The sequence below is a fragment of the Nylanderia fulva genome, unplaced genomic scaffold (genome assembly GCF_048542155.1).
Source record: "Nylanderia fulva isolate GAGA-0341 unplaced genomic scaffold, ASM4854215v1 Scaffold5, whole genome shotgun sequence".
NCBI classification, from domain to species: domain Eukaryota; kingdom Metazoa; phylum Arthropoda; class Insecta; order Hymenoptera; family Formicidae; genus Nylanderia; species Nylanderia fulva.
This window is the reverse complement of record NW_028190587.1, coordinates 4,126,110-4,146,818: the sequence shown is the minus strand read 5'-3', so window position 1 is coordinate 4,146,818 and position 20,709 is coordinate 4,126,110. Positions and strand designations below refer to the sequence as shown.

Genomic DNA, 20,709 nt, shown 5'->3' with positions numbered 1-20,709 from the left:
AGAGAAATCTAGTTTAGAAAATTTACTCTCATAAGTTTGAACATCGAAGTGCTAGTACTAGAAATTCTACTAATTACAAATGTCATTAGACATAAGAGTCAATTAATTTGACTTACTGAAAACAAACCAGTAGAGGGTACAAGTCGAGTGAACTAACTGAAAAAGCAGAGGCAAAAGGAAAGAGAAATGACAAGCATCTCATCCTATGCATGAATAATATACGCGCTTATGCGCGCGCGAAGAGGCTGTGAACAACTTGCACCCCATTGTAATCGTACTTGCGCAAGAATTTCTGCAGTAACTCTTGAGCTGTAGATCTGTTTGTTAAGGCTTGGATGTCGACATTTAATGAGTCCCTTATCTGACTCTTGTCCTTATCTTCGTCCTCATTCTTCGACATCTTTCGCGACATCTTCGTGAAATGACATTACGACTGACATCTGCGATCTTATGATTCATTGTATGTTTGTACGCGTTATATGTATATATGTATATGTGTATACATTAGAATATTTCCGGATATTTTCATTAGTATTTAATGAAAATATTGGATTCACGTATGTGGTATACATTTGGTTGCTGCATGACTGATTGTGACGAATTTACATTAATCATTGAAATTTGTGGCTGCAGTAGATATCAATAATATTATGATATAATATAATTATTTATATATACATACATATTATAATGTATTCCTTACAAATTAAAGGAAATTCAACGAATTTATTCGGAATAGTAAAAGTGCAGATATTCCTGATAATTTTTTTTTAGAATAGAATAATTTAGGTACACTATAGTATTTGTGTCCAAATGCCATGCAACAAGACTCAAAATTATATGTATATAAACATTTTCTCGAGGAATATCTCGAGAGGGATTGCGATCTGATATCAAACGTTAAATGACTCCGACCAATCATCTGAGGTTGATTATCTGAGAAATTGCTGGGCTCATATTTACGCGATAATGACTGCCATGAAACGATAAAACCTTTATGCCGTGCAACCAATATTGTTTTCGTTAGGCGAAACCTTCGTGTCGTAGGAACGTTAGCAGAGACAAAGCAGGAAGTTCTCTCTCGGTAGTTCCAATGGGAAATACGTCTCTTTCGGCATCGTCGACTATTACGGAACTAACACAATGAAGCTAAAGAAACGCTGATAGCGATTTAAACGTCATCGTATGCCGTCGCATTTAATGGGAACGCCTTGTTTCTCTCGAGCTTCACGTCCGCGCTCGTCGCTTACCTAAATACCGGAAGTGGTTGTCTCGGCATGCTCTGCGCCGCGTTTGTTCTCAGATCTCACACGAAGAAACAAGGAACACACGGTTGAAAGAAAGATTACACGCGCGGCTTCGCTTCTCGGCTAGAAAGAAGAATATACACGTAGAAAAAAGTAGACAAATTAAACACACGAGGTCCATCAGTCGGGGTCAAATTAGTCTTTTGTTCAAAAAGGTACATTTTGCTGTCGGATGACGCAAGAGAAGTAGAAATAACTGCACAAAATAATACTTTTTTAATCTCTACAGAAAGTATATAAAAATTTAAAACGTTAACGTCAGGAATTTCACTAATCGTCTATTTGATGTAAAAAAGAAAATTCTCTGATCTAATTTAACTAAAAAAATTTAATTTAATGAAAAACTTTGATTAAATTATAATAGTTTCTTTAAATTACTATAGACATTACTATATATTTCGATAAATTACCTATATTAGTATTAATTTTTTAGAAAAAAATGAATCGATAAAAATGTACTCAACACATTTAATCTTTTTTCAGCTCATTGATGATTTACTTTTAAAGTACCACGAATATTAATGTCAAATGGCACATGTTAATTGTAAAACTTTTTTGTAACAATTTGTTTCTGATGCCAAGAAATATTATTAACAATTTTCTTTTCTTCGCCATTGCTCTTTCAAAACGTCCGAAATTCACTTAACTTTCAGAAATTTTATCTCTTTATAGCTGCCTCGAGCACTCGCAATGTCATTTTTCCTTGCATCGTTTCAGAGAACCCGGCAAAAACCTCAACTTATTCGATTAAACCTGCCTCCACCTACACTCGCAATAAAGTTCAATGCCCGTAAACGACGCTGGGCTTCAATGGTGAATCGTCTCGTATCGTTCTCTCTGCTGTTCTCACGGGCAAAGTTAACTCACATTGTACATACGATAAAATAAAGCATATAGCATTAGATGAGAAAATAAGCTCAAAATATTGTACAGAGCTTAGACAATATAACCCACATTTCAAATGGATAGAAAATAAAAAAAAAGAATATCAGAGCAATGATTAATAAAATAAAGATATGATTAATAAAATAAAGAATTAAATGCATAAAATGACAATTGTCACACTGCAATAATTTTGTTCGTTGATAATTTTATTATTTGAAAGGTTTCCGATTTCTCTTGAAATTTTTGTACACGGTCTTATCTATCCTCTTTTACGGCGTGTTTGTGCGACATAAACCAAAGGTCCCATGAACCGAACATACATGCACAACCGAGAGGTTAAAGCGACCACGTATTCCCTATCGTCGTCATAACCCACATAGAGGGCGTCACACCGAGAGGGTAGAAGAGGGGTCAGGGGGTGCCCAATGACGTCAGATTCGCGCGCACAAGCTTACACAAATGCGTCGATAACCCACCCCTGCCGGATGCTGCGCTCTCTGTTTTCCCATCGACTCCGGTGTTGCGCGACGTGTGTTTCTGCGAAACGCTGCCCCCGTTTACATTCTCATTTGAATCCGCGTTCACCTTCTATACATCTGGCTATAAACCTATACGTACATATATACGTGCACACTCTTTCCAGAAAATCTGTTACGCAGAACAGATTCGACGCACAATCCTCTTTGGCGTTGACGAGAAATTTATGCGACCTACGCGAAAAGGCAGGATTAAATTTCAAATCGAAGAACGCTGCGCGAGAGGAAGCCTCGAGCTAGAGAGAGGATAAAATAGAGACGAGGCTAAAATAAGACACAGGAGGCAAGACGCGTGATAATCCGATTTTCCGAAAGGCTGATATTGATCAGTGTCGAAAGGTCAGAATTAATGAAACGCTAGGAACGGCCGAATTAATGGGAGCCGAACGAAAATCAACGGAAAAGGTCGGAATTGTGTATAATGTGCGTAGGCATCGTTATATTGACATCGTTCGCGGATTAATTGGAGCGCATTAATTCTTTTTTAGAGATCCTCTTTAGCTCGCAGGCATGTGAATAAATATATTACATATTAAATTATATACATAGGATACTGATAATAGAATGAACTACGTAGATAATACACGTAGCGCATATATAAACGAACCGATCATTTTGAAAACAACATAAGTCTATAATTTCCGAAAATACACATATTTAATGGATTATATTTAAAACATTAATATACAATATGCATGAAAATCGCGCAAATTTACATAAATACTATTCATATGTCGTGATCCTATTTATATATTATGCACATTAAAATATATATATATATCTAATGCATCGAATGAATTATTTATTATAAAAGTTAATAATTCTAGTTCTCTTGGATTTACGTTGTTTTCAACATAAACGATTCCTAATATTACATACAGAAATGTTTCATCGTGTTATTTTTTAAGAAGTTTCGCAATAATTATTTCTTTTATAATAACTCATGTCATACTTGATACCATCTAACTGTCACGTCTGTCATTTAATAAAGGAGGATGAAAAAGTAGCCGGGTCTTTCTACTGAATTGACGTAAGTAAAACCATGGACATTTTTTTTCCAAGTATATTCAACCTTCGAGAGATCAACAACGTCGTTGTTCGATGAAATTTCTGTTTTTGCCACGTATGGTTTTAGCAATCTCGCTTACGTGTGCGATCGATCGGGCGCCGATGATTCGCAAGATTTTTGTGTATTGGCAAAAGCTCGACGGCGTGGAAGAAGTTTGCGCATGCAGAAAGGAGAGCAAGAGAGGATGAGATGGGCGACGGCTTGCTTTACAGACAGTGACAAATGGATCCGCCGGTCCATCATCATCCCCGGGTATCATCGTCAAATATATCTCGCAGGCCGGCGGCGTTACGATCGAATGGATGTCTGCTCGCTATCGGCCGCGTCCTATTTCGAATTCTTTTGCTGCTTTTTTCACATTTTTATCTGACCTGGTGTCGCACCGATCTTCTAGGCCCATTACACGCGTTATTTATTATAGCCTCTCGTATGAAAATAATATTCTCCGTGATGAATATAAGTTATTATGGGCGTCCACAGGATTTCTTTCAAGGAGCTGAGGCATAATTAACATTTTTTTCTTTCTTAATTTTTTAAGTTTAATTTTTTTGTTATTTTATTATTTTTACTTTTTTTATATTAAATATACGAATAATTCCAGTGCTTATTCAAAAGGAGAGCAAATGGTTAATTTTTTTACTCTTTTCAAAAGGGGGCAAATGCCAATCTCTGAGTCCGATAATACGCTGACTTTGAGAAATGATCGAACGATTCCCCGCAAATGTCACGATTTATTTTTGAAAATCTACGAAAGATCCTTTAAGCAAGACTTTGTAAAGAATGATTTTGCAAATGTAATCATATTTATGCGCGATAAAATTATGTATACTTTGCGTTAATAAAAATAAGCACGTCGATAGATTTTAATACTAAAAAGATTTAATAGTAATTAAAGTTCCTATATAAAATCTCTAACGACGCAATTCACTGGTTAATTTCCGCATACAATTATTTGTATTAATTATCATATTATTCCCACTTGATATCATTAATTCATAAATTCTCGATTAAAAGCCGATAAGTTTTATCAGAGTCGAAATCATGCATAAATAATTATTATCGAGGGAATGAACAGGAGAGGGAGAGAGAGAAAGATATGGAGAGAGAAAATTATATGTAGACAGAGAAATATGAGATCGCAGAAGTTCCCAACTGTGATATCGATAAAAAGGAAACACGCGGCTCTGACCGGAAGGACGCGCTCGCATACTTATGACTTCCTGACTCTTCCACAGCGGTAGATCGGCGCCGAAAATTAACGTAAATCACACTGAAAAACGTAACTGTTCATGCAATCGGTTCTCGTTGATTATATATAACGTCCGGTATATAAAACCGCTTTTTCATCTACAATCCGTTCGCTCGCCGTTCGCTCTTTATCATGAATAATTCATAACCAATCCTTGCGCAAACGCGGTATGTTTGGCAAAGAAGGATTGGTCCCGGGATTGAGAACAGCACGACGAAAAAAGGCAAAGATGCGAAAAATCAGAACGAGATCGACAGAGAAGAGGGAGACCGATACAACATCTCGTAGTCGATAACTTCTTAATTACAAAGAAGAGACTCTTACAAAGGCCTTGAGACTTCCGCCTTTTAAAGACGCCCAACCACTCGACATGGTCGACAATGTCGACAAAGTTGCTGGCAGTTGTTTGACATTAGCCTGAAAATAAATTACGCGAATCGCTGCTAATTTAAATGCCAGGAAACAAGGACGGCGGAAGCACCCTTGTCACAAAAAGGTTTACCTTCCTGAAATATCCGGAAAAAATGAGATGATTTTCGTGTACATTTATTTATCTTTATTGTGACAAAATATATATCTGCAAATATTTCACGAACATGAATTAAACTTTTTTCTAACGACTTTGTGACACTTAATGAGAATATCATCATTAAAATTACGTGTTGAAAAATATAATTTATAATCGATTATAATCAGACAGTGATATGTTGAATTTTTATACGAAATATGTAAAACTAATTATATACATTTTCCATTCGATAATCATTAAAACAAAATCGTAAATCAGAACAGAAGTGAATTCACATAATGAATAAGCAAAGTAATGCTCGAGTACATTTGCATTCTATACGTCACTCTTTGAATCTGCTAAAAAGAGGCAACGGGGAAAAAAAGAAAAGGCGAGTTGTTGCCCGTGAGCACATCAAAGCTATCGAGCTAGAAATAAACGTAAGTTCCTAGAGAAAATTTGTGAGATGTGTTTTTCATCATTTCTTAAAAACAAGGAAAATTGCAACGAGTCGGAAAACTAACAATAAGAGAAACACGGGGACAAAAGGACGAAAGGTGAATGAAAAGGGAGCAGAAGGGAAGAAAAAGGACACCACGCCCGTGAGCAGAAGAAATCTAGGAGTCGGGGGTCAAGAGCTCTTGGAAATCCGAGAGATTGAAATTCGAGGCATCTTCGTCCGCTCGGACAGTCCTTCTTATTTACGAGACTTTCAATTACGGTGACCGACTCGGCCACCGTAATGTCTTCTATTTTTCTTCGGTGCTCGCACCACGTGACTGTGCTGCGGTAATACTATTAAATCAGTTTGTCCGTACAATTGCGCCGCGATTATTTCTCTCTGTGCGACCAACTTGCTCTCGCGAACATCGAGCAAAATTAACGTGACATTATTAATTACGGTAATGGCAAGTTGATAGACATCGTGATCACAAAGATGAATCTATCAAGTAAATTACATTATCTTATTAATTATAATATGTTCTGTTATCTTGTATTATCTGTTAAATATATGACACGTTTCTGATTACATTAGAGAATTATGAGAGAGTGGCAGTAATAAATTCCCGTTTATCAAAATTTCTGATTAAAGCTCGATACGGAATTATCAATCAACCTAATTTCGGTCAAACAGATTTGTCTGGCGTAATTATCATTAATTCCGCGTTATATGTATATAGAACTTTATACGTGAAAACATTAAAGTTTCAGTTCATAATTCGAGACAATACACATAGAAAATTGTGAGAAAAATGGATTTCTACGAAGCAGAAAAGAGACTTTCCGCGAGATCTAAAGAACGGATGAGCTTCTGAAAATATTGTCTGGCGGATAGCGACGCTTTTGAAGCAATGAAGCATGAAATGCTTAACTATAGTATGACATTTCTCCAACGGTCTTTCTGAAGATCTGTGAAAGAGACCCGCATTCTTTCGTCTGAAATACAGATATCCGCGAAATCCCGTAAACATTAAAAAACCGTCTCAAAGAATATTTTTCAAATATTTCAAACAATCAAAAATGTCATCTCTTTTTTACACAGAGAGGATGCTTTATCATTTTCCTCCCTTCAATTAAACAAAAAAGATTTACATCGTTCGATTCAAAGTTAATTAAAAAAGCTTGTAGCAAAGCTTTCACCATATCTTGACGAAAGTGATAGGAGGATATCGCAGTTGAGAAAGCCGAAAATAAAATTTTAATTTAAATTGAATGCTATTATATACTTGACATGACGTTTAACAAAATTAATTATGCGAATACACGCGATGAATGCGATATATTTAGAAGTATATGTATATTTATACGGCACATCTCTTTGCTTTTTTTTTAACAGAAAAATTTACTCTAATTTAACTTTAATTAACTTCAATTGTAATATTAATAATTTCGTAAGAATATTTTATGCTATTTTTTAACAGGAAGCGTTCTAAGCAACAATTTTGCGGAAATGAAGTCGACTCTTCGTGATAAGTTTCGGAGAAATAGTCTATCTATATTTTTGCGCGCGTATCTGCACGATACCATCTACATCGTATTATTCGCACCCTTGTTCCCAGAGTAGATATCTGCGTCTAATCAATACGCTTAACCTTTGACCTATTATCACAGCTTGGTAGCGAGATCTTGTTCGTTGCGAGATATCGTTTCGCGAGACTTCAATTATAGTGGTTGCAAAAAAAAAGATCTTCAATAAAATCCTCTCAGATACGCTATGAACAATCGACGCTTCGCTCATTTACTGATACCTTATTTCAAAGTACTTTACAAACATTATAATTTGTTATGAAAGAAATGGTGAAATCGCGAATTGACAGCGGATTACAAAGAAGCAACTCATCATACGATATATCGATCGAGTCGATTATAACATTATTTTCTTCTCTTCTATTACATTTAACACACAGTTTCTTTTTTATTTTATCATTTCATTGATTTTCCTATTATTTATTAATTATTCATCAAAACCAAATATGAATTGTTTATTTGATACCTATTTTAGTGGCTATTTTAGTATCTATTTTTTACAGCTCCTCCATAATAGTTGTGGAATTTGCAATGATTCTGTTTTGCATAAGCGAGTGAATACGGAATGATGACTTTTTAAGGGATTTTTACTAACGAGCTTGCCACTTTGAATTGAAAAGTAGAGTGTTTGGACAGCGGTTATTTTCTTGATTTATAATTAATTACGAAATCCCGTGAACCTAATCACGGGGACACATTGTAGATCGCATAACTCACGCTCGGAATCTTGGTCAGTAGAATAGAACGCGGCAAACATGCACACGATCTTGATTAGTCTAATTCGTGCAACACTTTACAAGCTCGCCGGCTTTACTTGCTTTCATTGTAAGATTATGCGCGCAAACTGATGTACGATAGGTACACTGTGTCTCGAACATTCTGCTGACTCATATGTACACATGATTGTAGGGTCAAGGCTTTTCTTGCGTCTACCCTGTTTAATAATTGAGAGTAACGCACTAATCAAACACTCACGGTATTATTAACGGCCTAATTTACACAAGCAGATTATTATCAGGTGATATTTATGTATGAAACTAAATCACACTTTTATCAAAGCAAATAATAAGTTTGAGTAAATTTATGTTGTCGACCTGGTACCAAAGTGTTATAATACTCTCATTATTATTTCCTTTTGACACCATTTGTCTATTATCGTTTGACCAATACTTTATATTTATATACTTATAATAAAAGCCACAGTAATTTCAATTGATCTTATATATACATAAATGCTTAAATAGATTGACATAAACGGTATCTCTTGTCAAATCAAAGGGTTACCGTTTTCTAAAAGTTAAATTAAATTTCGCTCACATCAAAGAATAACAAAATAATCGCTTAAAAATAAAAAGCAATGCGCATTGCGATGCGAGCAAAATAAAAGTTTCAGAAACTCATTTGATTTCCTGGGTATATCTTTCTCGTTCCGATTAAAATTTTTAACGATTCGCGCGTGCGACTATGCGATCTGCGGATATCAAAGCAAAGATATTGCGTGATCCGACCAAGGTCGTCAGCACACGGGGCTTCGCGTGATTCGGGAATGCTGCGCCAAGTGATTACGTGCGATCTTGGTCAGCCCGCTGAGCCAAGCGGAAAACGTTCTTGGGCCGAGCTGCTCTACTTAGCGTAACAGGAATCGGCTGCTGCGCCGCGCCGTTGCGACCATTAGATCGGGGCTCTCTTGTAGGTAATGCGGAACCGTATCAGCCCGCGGACTCAAGGGCCGTTTGTTTGGCTGACCGAGGCCATCTGTATCTACTGACCCGTTAAGTCAAGAACAGACCCCCTGCACTTTATGTCTCGAATCTTCGGACGTATCTACTTCTCGCGGTCGTGTATGTCATGCAGACTGTTACAATATCTTCTCTCGAACTTATTTTCGGAAGATATTATACCAGTATTTATATCGGTTCAAGAATTCGGGATGATAATATACCACGAAATTCAATAGCAAGTTATCTTAATGTTGCCGATTTCATGAGAAACAATCATTTGCAATTATTATTCAATTTATATTCAAAATGTCATAGGAATAATAGGATTTGTAGATTATTCGTAAGAAAAATGTTTAAGATAAGTAAGTTTTCTAAAAATAATATTGTTACGTGCAACGTTATAATATATGTTAAGGTATTTATCCAGGGATCTTTTACTGTTATAATATTATGCAGAATTAGGTACGGAATATTTTTTGCACTTGGAAAAAATTCTTTCAATCATACTCCAATTAATTTAACTGAAGAAACATCCATTAGATGTAAATAAATTTTATAAATAATGTAAAACTTATATAAACAATTATTGTAATTTTAGAGCACTATTTTTTATAGAGAAAATTTAAGATAAATTTTGTCTCTTTGCAGAACTGGCGGCGGCAGTATGCTGGGCGACGTGAACATTTCTGCGATACTAGACTCCTTTTCCATCAGTTACGATAAAAGAGTAAGGCCGAACTACGGAGGTGAGTAGGGATTTGATTTTTCCCATTTTTCGATAACCGAGATCATTCAACCACCCTGTGGCGTGGATTTTATATATCGTGCGCAAAACTTGTCAATTTCATACGTTCAATGTGATTATCTGATTGACGTCGATTAACTTCGATTAATTCATGACCGTAAAATAATACAATAGCAAGTTTTGCGCAAAGCGTTCTCCGTCTCATTTTTTTGTATGTTCGTTGCACTATTACGTGAATCTAAAACATTACCTTGCAGCCAACGAAATTAAGAAAGTTTGATGACGAAAAAGACCAAATATTGACATACTGGTAAATTCAATCAATTAGCGAGAGAATAGAATATGGCGAGTCTTTTAATTCCACTTCGTTCGCTGCAAGCGCAGAAAAGAGCTTTTTACGTGTGCTCGGATAAAATAAAAAATAAAAAAAAATAACTGGCATCGTATTCCATCTTGATGCAGTGCTGAAATAAAAAAAATTGAAGAAGTACGCTGACAGAGAGTGAATAAATATATACATACAGAGAGGATCTATCGAAAAAAAAAAAAAAATTTTAACACACGAGATCGATGCGCGATAAATCAAGATATAAAGCGCGAGCTTTCGAATCGCTGTGCAACAATAGCGCGACACAGTAGTAAAGCTTCGACGAAACGCTCCAGGAAATATTTTTGACGCCGCTTACCACTTCCCACGTTTATCCTACAAAAACGCCGGGCTCTGTCGAGCATACTACCGCTTCCATAAAACAAGTCTGACAGGAACAGCGCGGCAGCACGTGTACGCGATTCTCGCATCGTGTTTTTCCCGACAAAGGAGTAATTTGCAGTTTATCGCGCGCGGCTCGATTACGCATAGCTATCAAAATAAAAAAAAAATATCAATAAAGCGATACGGCGCGGGCACGGTATCCCATGACGGAGGCCAGAAACGTGATTCTAAAAGTAAAAATAAAAAATTTTAAAAAATAGCGGAATGTTTTCTCTGTTAAATTTTACTTTTGACACGATTTGCGCGAGACGCAGTTTGCACGCAATTGGTACGGAATGATGATAGACCTTCGCGATGATAGACGGTCGCTTTGAATAAATGCCAGGTGGTTATCGACCGCGGGCTCTGCGATGCGATTTCGCGGCCGAATAAACGGGATGCTTATAAAACACGGGAATATTAAAGAGCCATTAGGCCAGTTTCGAGTGAGCATGACGCTCGCCAGAGAGTTGACAGTCAGTTAGAAGCAATTAGCGCGCTTGCCGATGGACGGTCTGTCCCACTTTCGGTATAGGCCAAAAAGTCACCGCGCATTTCGTTTCATTTATAGGCTCAACCTGACGGGCCGATTATTTATTTCGATGTCGAGAAGGGGCGCTGCGATTATTATGATTCATGTATATCGACGACAATTCAATCCGCGACAAAGACACATTTTCGAGAGTGGCCTCGTGGTGGCTGGGCGGGGCTGGAACGCTTCGATAAAACTCGGATCGATGCTGGGACGCTCCGCGGGTTGCCACGGGTTACCGTTAACGGCATCTCCACGCCGACTGCATAGACACTCTGTATCTTTCGCCGTCAATTATGATTTTGACTTTGATTTCGACCTTCGAGTCTTTGCACCATCCCATCCTCTCTCTTCTTGTCCTAGATTCTATTCCAGGATCCACATACTTTTGGTTCTTCGTGTGAATCAAGACACCTCCGGTGCATCGCATATCGCCCCCGTTTCCATTTTCTTCTCCCAAAAGGAGGATTTGGGATTTGACTGACCGAGAATTATTTTAGTTCATCATTTTAGTTCAATCGTTTTCGACGAGACTAAAAATATTTGCCGATATTCATTGATTTATTCGAAATGTATTTTTGCTCGCAGTTATAATTACTGCTATATGTCAGATATGAAAACCGAAAAAAGCGGTGACCGAATAATTAAAAGCTTCAATTCATATGCAGCGTGTAAAGTTAAAATTATATGTACTGCAATTGCGAATTCTCAGCGCGCGGTAAAATAAAATAAACACGCAGTCGGCGTATTATCATTTAATTACATACATTTCATGTAACTATGTTAAATATGCACAAACCGCTTCTATATTAAAGAAATATTATTCAATTTATTCAATGTGTAAAATCCGAAAATTGCTTCCGCGCAGCCTGTAATAATCAAAAATGTATCAATGAGCTTTCAAGTGGGAGGACGAAGGCAAAGCCTTGACTGATCTGAAATTGATCTGGAACACCGAAAACACGGTCTATCTTGATTATTCCAACTAAAAGTCTGAAAAATGCATTGGTAATAATTTACTGCGCAAATAAACTCGGGGTCAACTGTCAAACGTGAAAAACGGGCGTCTCATTTTTCCGCGGGATCACGTATATAGGTTACTCGTCGATAGATTGCAAAAAAGGAGCAGTAAACGTATCATCTCGATTCGAATCGCCGATATCCGCGTCTCCCTCGCATGCCCGATACACGCCAGAGAGATACGAGTTTTTAACATTTAAAATTTAGATTGTACGCTATGTACGGGAACACATTACGGAAAACGGGCAGAAGAATACTATGGATAGGATAAACAGTCGCGTTGCTCTCTTTGACTCTTCGTGACGCTTCATCGGATATTCTTCGGAGCGCAGCCGGATTTTCAAACAGTTCTACCGTCCAAGGCCTATGTAAAATAACAAAATACGTGACAAGAAACTCGAAATGTTTGCACTCCATAAACTAGCTTGATGTAATAATAAACACAATACAACTTTTCGCGTCCGTATTAAAAGAGTCTCGCAGATTCAGAAAAATTGCAACAAATAAACTCGCATTCACGCGTATTTTTTCATATATGTGTTTATAAAAAATGTAATTAAAAGTATATAATATAATTATTCCGTAGATATTTTTTTACGTACCCGTGAAATATTCGCAAAACTAGACTGTTAAACTTTTCAAATTAAAATATTAAATTTTTTAAAATTAAAACTCGATGTAATATCCGATGACATAACGTGTTCACGGGAAAATATATATATATTACCTGCAAACATATAAAGCTAATATAAATAATTCAGGAATATCGGCACACGCGTGGCGCGATGGCTGCGATTTTTCAACCCCATAGTCGATTATTAATTTTTGTTCTTTCTCGATTGCATCACACATGTGTCTCATATATCTTTTATTTTTTTTTTCGGAGTAAAGCTCTCTCATGGGCGATCGGTTTGCACGGGCAAAGCATGCTGGAGCGTTTCAATTAACTCGATACCACGTCGGCCGTGCGTTTTCCGAGCGTGTACGCGAGAACGTCATTGTGAAATATGTGTCCCATATGGGATGTTCCTCGGGTATAGGGCTTTAAAAACATCCTAGAAATGGAAATGAAGATATATTGGTCGAGTGGCGCGCGATGGCGTTGGCAGAGCCGTTGTTTACGAGTCAACTTTATCGCGAAAACGCCAACGTGGACACGTATCCTCGCCTGTATTCGTTAACCCTTTCCCAATTCGCGTCCTCGCTTCTCGTTTTCTCGTCGCTCTCCCCTCGACAAACGGTTCTTTCCATCCGCACCTGAGCTGGCCGAAATTTCGGCCATACTTTTCCCGGCGAAATATACCGCTTGATCGACCGCGATTACATTCTTCCGTCTCGTCCTTTACGACCGATCAATTCGACCGGCAGAAGATTTCTCGATTTCGGAAATACTCGATTTCGCGCTTCACATTTCGTATCTACCACTGCAATTTTTAGAATTTCTTATTTGGGATTTCGAATTTATTCATTACATAATGAAGCAAATGATCGGGTATTTAAGTATTTAAGTAGCTAATTTTATAAATTATATGAAAAGATTGAAGCTGCGATACAAAAATATATTCTTAATAAATAATATATAAGTATAATATTAAAAAAAAAAAAAAAGAAAGAAAGAAGATATGAAAGATACAAATAATTTTCAATCATTCAGCACTTTAATTTAAATCTCATAAATTAAAAAAATGTTATTCATCTCAAATTTAAAATGAATCGTTTAAAACGCAAAATAAAAAGCAACGTTACACAGCGCTGCGCCTAGAGATATCAAAACAGGTCCGAGCAAAGCCATCTTTGAAAAACATCATACAAGGACAACCGAGCACACGTAAATTAGCTCCAGAATAATTAGCGGACATTTCGTCTAATCGAAAGCGATTACCACTTTCAGCGATCCATCCAACGTAGCGACATCACCAACATGCCATTTCGCATTCACAGTAAACTCACAGAACGCTACCGAATGAAAGAAAGAAAGAAAGAAAGCGATACATGCGTGTATACATTCGTGTGTGATATTCGTGAGATTAAACGAACGAATGCCATACAGTCACTCTCTCACCGTGTAGCTTGTGTGGCCGCGGCCGGAAAAACCGCCGACTCAGACTTACTAACCTTCGATTTCAGGTCCTCCCGTCGAGGTGGGCGTCACCATGTACGTCTTGAGTATCAGCTCCCTATCCGAAGTGAAAATGGTACTACCTCTAGGTCTTATTCAGTAATTTCCGCTGAAAGTTATATTTATTAACTATCGTTCTCGGCTAAACACAAACCCTCGCCCGCCTTCTTCATCCTTTCTCCCGTCGGTCTCTTTTTCGCTCAAGCAACCACACTTTCTTAGTGCCCGTGTATTTTTCAAATCAACGGTTGCCGCTGATCGTTACTGAATTGTCATCAGCATCTTTTTATCCACTGACACACACACACACACACACACATATATATATATATATTATATACATACACAACGTGCACAGACATACATCTGGGAGATTTATGCGGATGCATATTCAATTATATTGTTGTACATACACGTGCACACGAGTGTGCATTCTTCCCATTGTTTTCGTCATCCCTCCAACAAATGTATATTGGAATAACTATTGTTTCTAATCATAAGTTACGGTATATACACATATTCTGGTGAGATTATGCGCGCACCACGCAATAGAATTTTCACTTTATTCGTGTTATACCATTATATTTGTGTTTGTAGATATTATAAGGCACATAAACATCCCGATAGTGTCTCGTTGGATAATCAAGTACTTTACACGCACGCACACTGCGCACAATGCGATTCAAATCTATGTAGTTCAAAAATTAACAAAGGTAAATAACAAGAGAGAACAAGACATATTGATTCTAGCGGTCGACTCTCAATGTCGATTGCGTTATAACGATCAACATTTGCAATATCCAGGCCGGGTGATTTCTCATATCGTCATCCGCGTCTCGCCTCGATGAAACAATTCGTTTGTGTCGTTAATCACGCACTAATTGGCGCGATACTTTCAGCGGTCGAGTCCAATAAACGTCGCGTTGTTTAATACGCGTTCTTTGTGAAGCGTGAATTATCTTAGTTAACTTAATGACGTCGGCGAGCGATTATTTCGCTCCTAACGCGTGTACATAATTGATTAATTGCTGCTTAGTATCACGAAAATAAAATCAAATAATTTGGTCCTCGGGGTGTCGTCGATGTCGGGATGAGGGATGTTCTTCGATCACCGCCTTCGATCTTCGACGCCCCGAGGATGAAATTAGTTCGCTTGTCGTCCGCAGATTCTCCGCATTGCCCTGGGTTATATGCTTCTTTGATGCGTCTTTTGTTTAGCGACGACGTTTCGAATTGCGACAATTGCATAATGCGATTATGCGATTGCCGGAGCGACTCGACGCTCGCTTCGAGGCAAAGGTCCAATTTCTTGGCGCGTTAATTCCGGGATCGATTGAACGCAACTATGCAGAAGAGACCCGGTTCGTCGTTATTCCAGCATTCCGAAACTAGGATTATATCTCTTGTGCGAAATAAACATTTAAACGAGATAAGCATTTGGTTTCTAACCAGATGAGATTCATTAAATGACTTTTATCAATCGATTTTCTTTGTAACACATGTTTTGCTAAATTTTTATAGCATTCGGTTAAATAGAGAAATATTAGAAATTAATTCATTTTATTTAGATTTGTTTATATTTTGGATTTTTATTTCGTTCTTCTGCATCTTTTAAAACTAACATAACATGATGAGACTCGAAGAATGATTGATTACTTATAAAAGAAAGAATTTCAGACATTATTATTACGCGAATTCGCGCGAAACAGAATAATACATAATTTAATAATTTGTTTTACACACGAATACTTGACAGTGTAAATTTCTTCCATCTCAAAATAGTAAAATTGTTTGAATTTGCATATCTGGAGGAAATATACATACTTTATTATTCGCGAACGCGAAAAAAAGCCACAAAATTGCATAAAAGTTCCAACTTATGGTAGTGCTCTATGTACAAAACGCACTTTGCGCACGGTAACGATTACGCGATGCGGTTTACCACTTGTACTTTGAAACTACCGAAATGAAGCCAACCAAGCCGAATCTCCTAACTCACTTGATATATTGTAGTGCCTTGTGGTCTGTCCGCTTATCGCGGTACCGGTTTATACCAACGCAGAAATGAGTGTGCGCGTGTATGACCTTACACGCACTCTCCCGTATACACACACACACACACACATACACAACACATATATATATTTTAGTAGCGAGCAACAGAAAAAAGACACTACTAAAAATGGACAAAGTACTATTTCATATTTCAGATAATAAATATATATACTGGCTGTCCTCGTTCTACGCTCGAGAAACGGGGCTGTAGTTTCAGCAACTGAAAACGGGAGCACGTAGCAGCGCAAGTTGAGCTAAATCTTTAAAAAAAGAAAGACGAAAAAAAACTGAATCGTTCTAAATTATAGCGAGACAGTTTAACGTGCCCGAGTCAGATTTATTTCAATGAAAATATAATCTCTTGTCTAAACATTTGATGGTGTGATTTCACGGTAAATACTGTAGTGACGCGAGAACGCTATTAAAAGTTTCGACATTGGTGAGAAAATCTATGAAAATCATGAATCAAGCCGTGAAACTCAGTTGCTTCGAACTACGTTCGCTTTCTGCGAGTGTGGAAAATTTAGTTAATTGATCTCCTGCCTGACTTTTGAGCCTGGGCTGCCCCGAGCGTCACGTAGTATTAGAGAGAACGTGAATGAGGAGCGTCTCTTTTATTGCTTTCTGCTCTCAGGGAAAAAAATAGTATTTTGTTCAATATATTAAACACGCACGACCGTCCCGTTTAGACCGTTTCTTAGACGCTCTAGCTGCTATGCCGCGGTTGCTGAGATGGGCTGCCGCCTGCAAACCACTTACGATTATTATTATTATTACTCTATGTCCCGCCGCCCGAAAAAAATATCCGCCCTCTTCTTTGCCCTTTGACACTTCCGCCATCTCTCTGTCTGAACACCGCACGTATCACACGTTCGTGAATGAACACGCGAGAATGAACAATTCGATCGAACTCCCTCGATCGTGATACCCGTTCAAGTTCCTTCCAACAGCTCTTTCAGTATTCAAGGCATCTTCCTCACAAAATCCCAGAAGCTAAAAATATATATATATATATATATATCAAAAATAAATTTCGCCCGGAATCGACAACCGCAATGACAATGACAGCAATTCAGTGTAAAGTAACGATGTCGTTCGACGAACGTTCGACAAGACGACGCGTTACTCTCGATAATGGAGAGGCGTTTATAATATAGGGCAAGAAAAAGGACTGTAAAGCGAGCCAGATTTCCCTGAGATACGTACACGTATAGCCACAACAAGCCAAATTGGAATACGACGTGACGATCGGCAAAAACAAGACGAACACAAAGAACGAAAGAGAATGAGAGTGAGAGAAAGCACATAGCAAACTGCAATAGAAAAAAAAAAAGAGCGACGTGATGTACGATAAAACGAAAGACGATAGTAGTAAGATAATTTCACATACTGCTACGTGGCTGTGATGTGTATGTATAAATATTACGTAAGAGCATAATGTGCCTAATATGTAACGAGACAAGTATGAATGATTCTTCCAGCTTGGAAGGCAACGTGGCCTGAGACGACGAGTCCTGTTGATTTGGTTCCGTGCAGGGTGCGAGCTCTCCTCGACTTTGTCAGTGTTTGTGTCTCGCCTCTGGCTCACGAATAATAAACGCGCGCGACGTTCCCGGAAGCAACCCTCTTTCCGTCGAGAGAATGACACAATCCATTTCCCGATTTATCCGAAGACTCGAGAAAAAAATCGTCGAACGCGACATGCAATACTATCGCTCACGCGTATCAAAAATACAGAGAGCGTTTCCGCGATGAGTCTCGATTCTTCTGACGAAACACGTCGTCGCGCGCGTCATGCACAAAATACAATATCTTTTTGGAAAGTACTTAAAAATTAAGCGAAAATTGCGCGTGAGTCAGAGGTGAAGGAAGATTCGATGCATTTTACCACTGTTAATTACCACTTATTATCTAGAACCTACAATCTATTTATCTCGTACACACACGATAGGTCATTACACGGTTAATTAGAGATTGGCGGGTAATCACAGCGACCAAGGCCGGATGGTTTTGTTGATTGCAGGTCCGCCCGTGGAGGTCGGCGTCACCATGTATGTCCTCAGCATCAGCTCCGTGTCCGAGGTGTTGATGGTACAGTTTGCATTGAAACTCATACAAAACTCTTGACATCGACAGTCGTTCGTTCGTTCGTTCATTTATTTCGTCTAGTTTTTCGCGAACGATATCCCTCCTATCCCATCCACCACATGTCCCTCGTATATATTTTGAAACGCGACAAACGAGAACATTCGTTCCCGCGCGAACACAAACCCTCTCTCGCATCTCGCGATCGATCGTAATGTCCAAAATTGTGTCGATACCGCTTTAAAGACTGTTTTGACCCCAGCGTTTAATTGAATCGACGTCGAGCGTGCCCATCATGGAACCGATATGCCGCATCATTAATCGAATTAGCTTACCAGTCGCGCCACTTGCTTCCGATTGCATTTCACAGTATCATCTGTTCCGGTTTGTTTACTTTTTATTTTGCGCGCGCGACGAATATTTGTCCCGGAACAATGAAATATCCGTGTCAATCAAAAATGGATCATTGAAGTTTCGTTGTTAGATTCCTGTTACGAATTACGGTTTCATAATAATAAAAATATCACGCGTTCATAAAATCATATATCTCGAAGAGTCATCACAACAAAAACAACACAACATTAATCACGAAAAGTTTATGGTTTTCTACACATCAATTCCTGCGCATTTATAAAAAAAAAAAAAAACTCTTGTACAATATAGCAATGTAAACGTATATAATGGTGTCTCCACGCGTATATGTTCACATCTGCTTAAATCTCGAGTCATTCTCGATATCTGGTCACGGAAAATTGCACCAGGGGAAATAGATGCAACGCAAATACCAATGTTTATATCGGCAGCAAGAGGCGTATCGACACATAGCTACGGAGCATAGACGTAACATATATATATATATACATCTATATCCCACATACATACGTGTATTCCACATACGTACGTATACACGCTGATACACACAAAAACGACAACAGTATACACACTGATGGCCTACTAACCTACGTTTTTATAGCTCGTCACAGCTGTTTGGTTGGCTGAACTGTTACAAGGGAACCTTGCTACGTTCCACAGTCTTCGCAAGATATATTCTTGTCCACTTCGTTTATGGTTTATGGTTGAGTCGTTTGATTCGATTTGCGATGTTCTTGTTGCATGGCCCTACCCGCGGTGCTCGAACCGATGATAAAAGGACCGACGGTTTCGCGCACGAAAATCCAAGTGGAAAAATTCCGAGAGAGAGAGACTCGGTGGACGCCACCGTCAACGCGGCGAGATGGCTCTTTAATCCCCCGGGGGACCATTAAATCCCGTTCGCAATATCGCGCGGCTGTGGACCGTTTCCCGCCGTTCAAAGCGGTCGTAAATAAGTCAAAAATCCGTGCTCGACTTACCATCTTTCCGGAAAACCCACGAGGCGGAAATCCCATCGGAGTTCTCTGAAAGTAATGTGCATATTGTTGAAAGTCAATTCGAGTGAAACAAGAATACGATAGGAAAATATCAAGAAAATATCGAAAAATGAAATATCAAAGTAAAATGTCGTATAATAGTGTTGTAATGTCTCGACGTGATTAATTGGCATGACAATTTTAATTAAATCTCGGATCGAGCACCGTAGGCCGCACATATGTTGAGATACGTATACGGGCGATCACACTTTTACGCATCCTTTACATTCTATATGTATATATATACATACATACATATATATATATATATATATATACATATAGAATGTAAAGATATATATATATATATATATATATATATATATTTGTGTGTATATATATATATATATATATACACACACACAATACGTAAAAGTATACGTATGCGTATCCTACGTTATGGTACACGTATATATATATTCGTATTTGTTTCTCAATATCTAAGGTATATAGCGGCACCATACAACATATTATATATTACGCATAATCCTGTAGTGATCGAAGGTATATTCGTTCCAGTGTCGACACTCAGTTTCAAACTGGCACGAAACTGGATCCACCCTTTATCGACCATAACTCCCGAAGTATGCGCTTCGGAGAGATTGTGAACCTCTTTAACCCGTTTCTCCGGTAACAATTATACCAGAAATTACCGCCGATAGGAATCTCTAGCATTCTGACGTAACCGGT

At 38.1% G+C, this 20,709-nt stretch overlaps 1 protein-coding gene across 5 annotated transcripts in view; it reads left to right on the top strand.

Moving 5' to 3' along the window:
• Window positions 1-20,709, top strand: part of Rdl (Resistant to dieldrin) — a 77,163-nt gene that overhangs the window by 25,654 nt on the left and 30,800 nt on the right. For 4 of the 5 annotated variants that reach the window (XM_029316767.2, XM_029316764.2, XM_029316762.2 and 1 more), the window contains exons 2-3: window positions 9,952-10,049; window positions 14,479-14,546. In XM_029316767.2, coding sequence (XP_029172600.1) covers window positions 9,952-10,049; window positions 14,479-14,546 — 166 coding nt within the window. Of the gene's footprint in view, window positions 1-9,951; window positions 10,050-14,478; window positions 14,547-18,548; window positions 18,617-20,709 lie in introns of all 5 variants that reach the window. The other variant, XM_029316763.2, reaches the window with a different exon arrangement.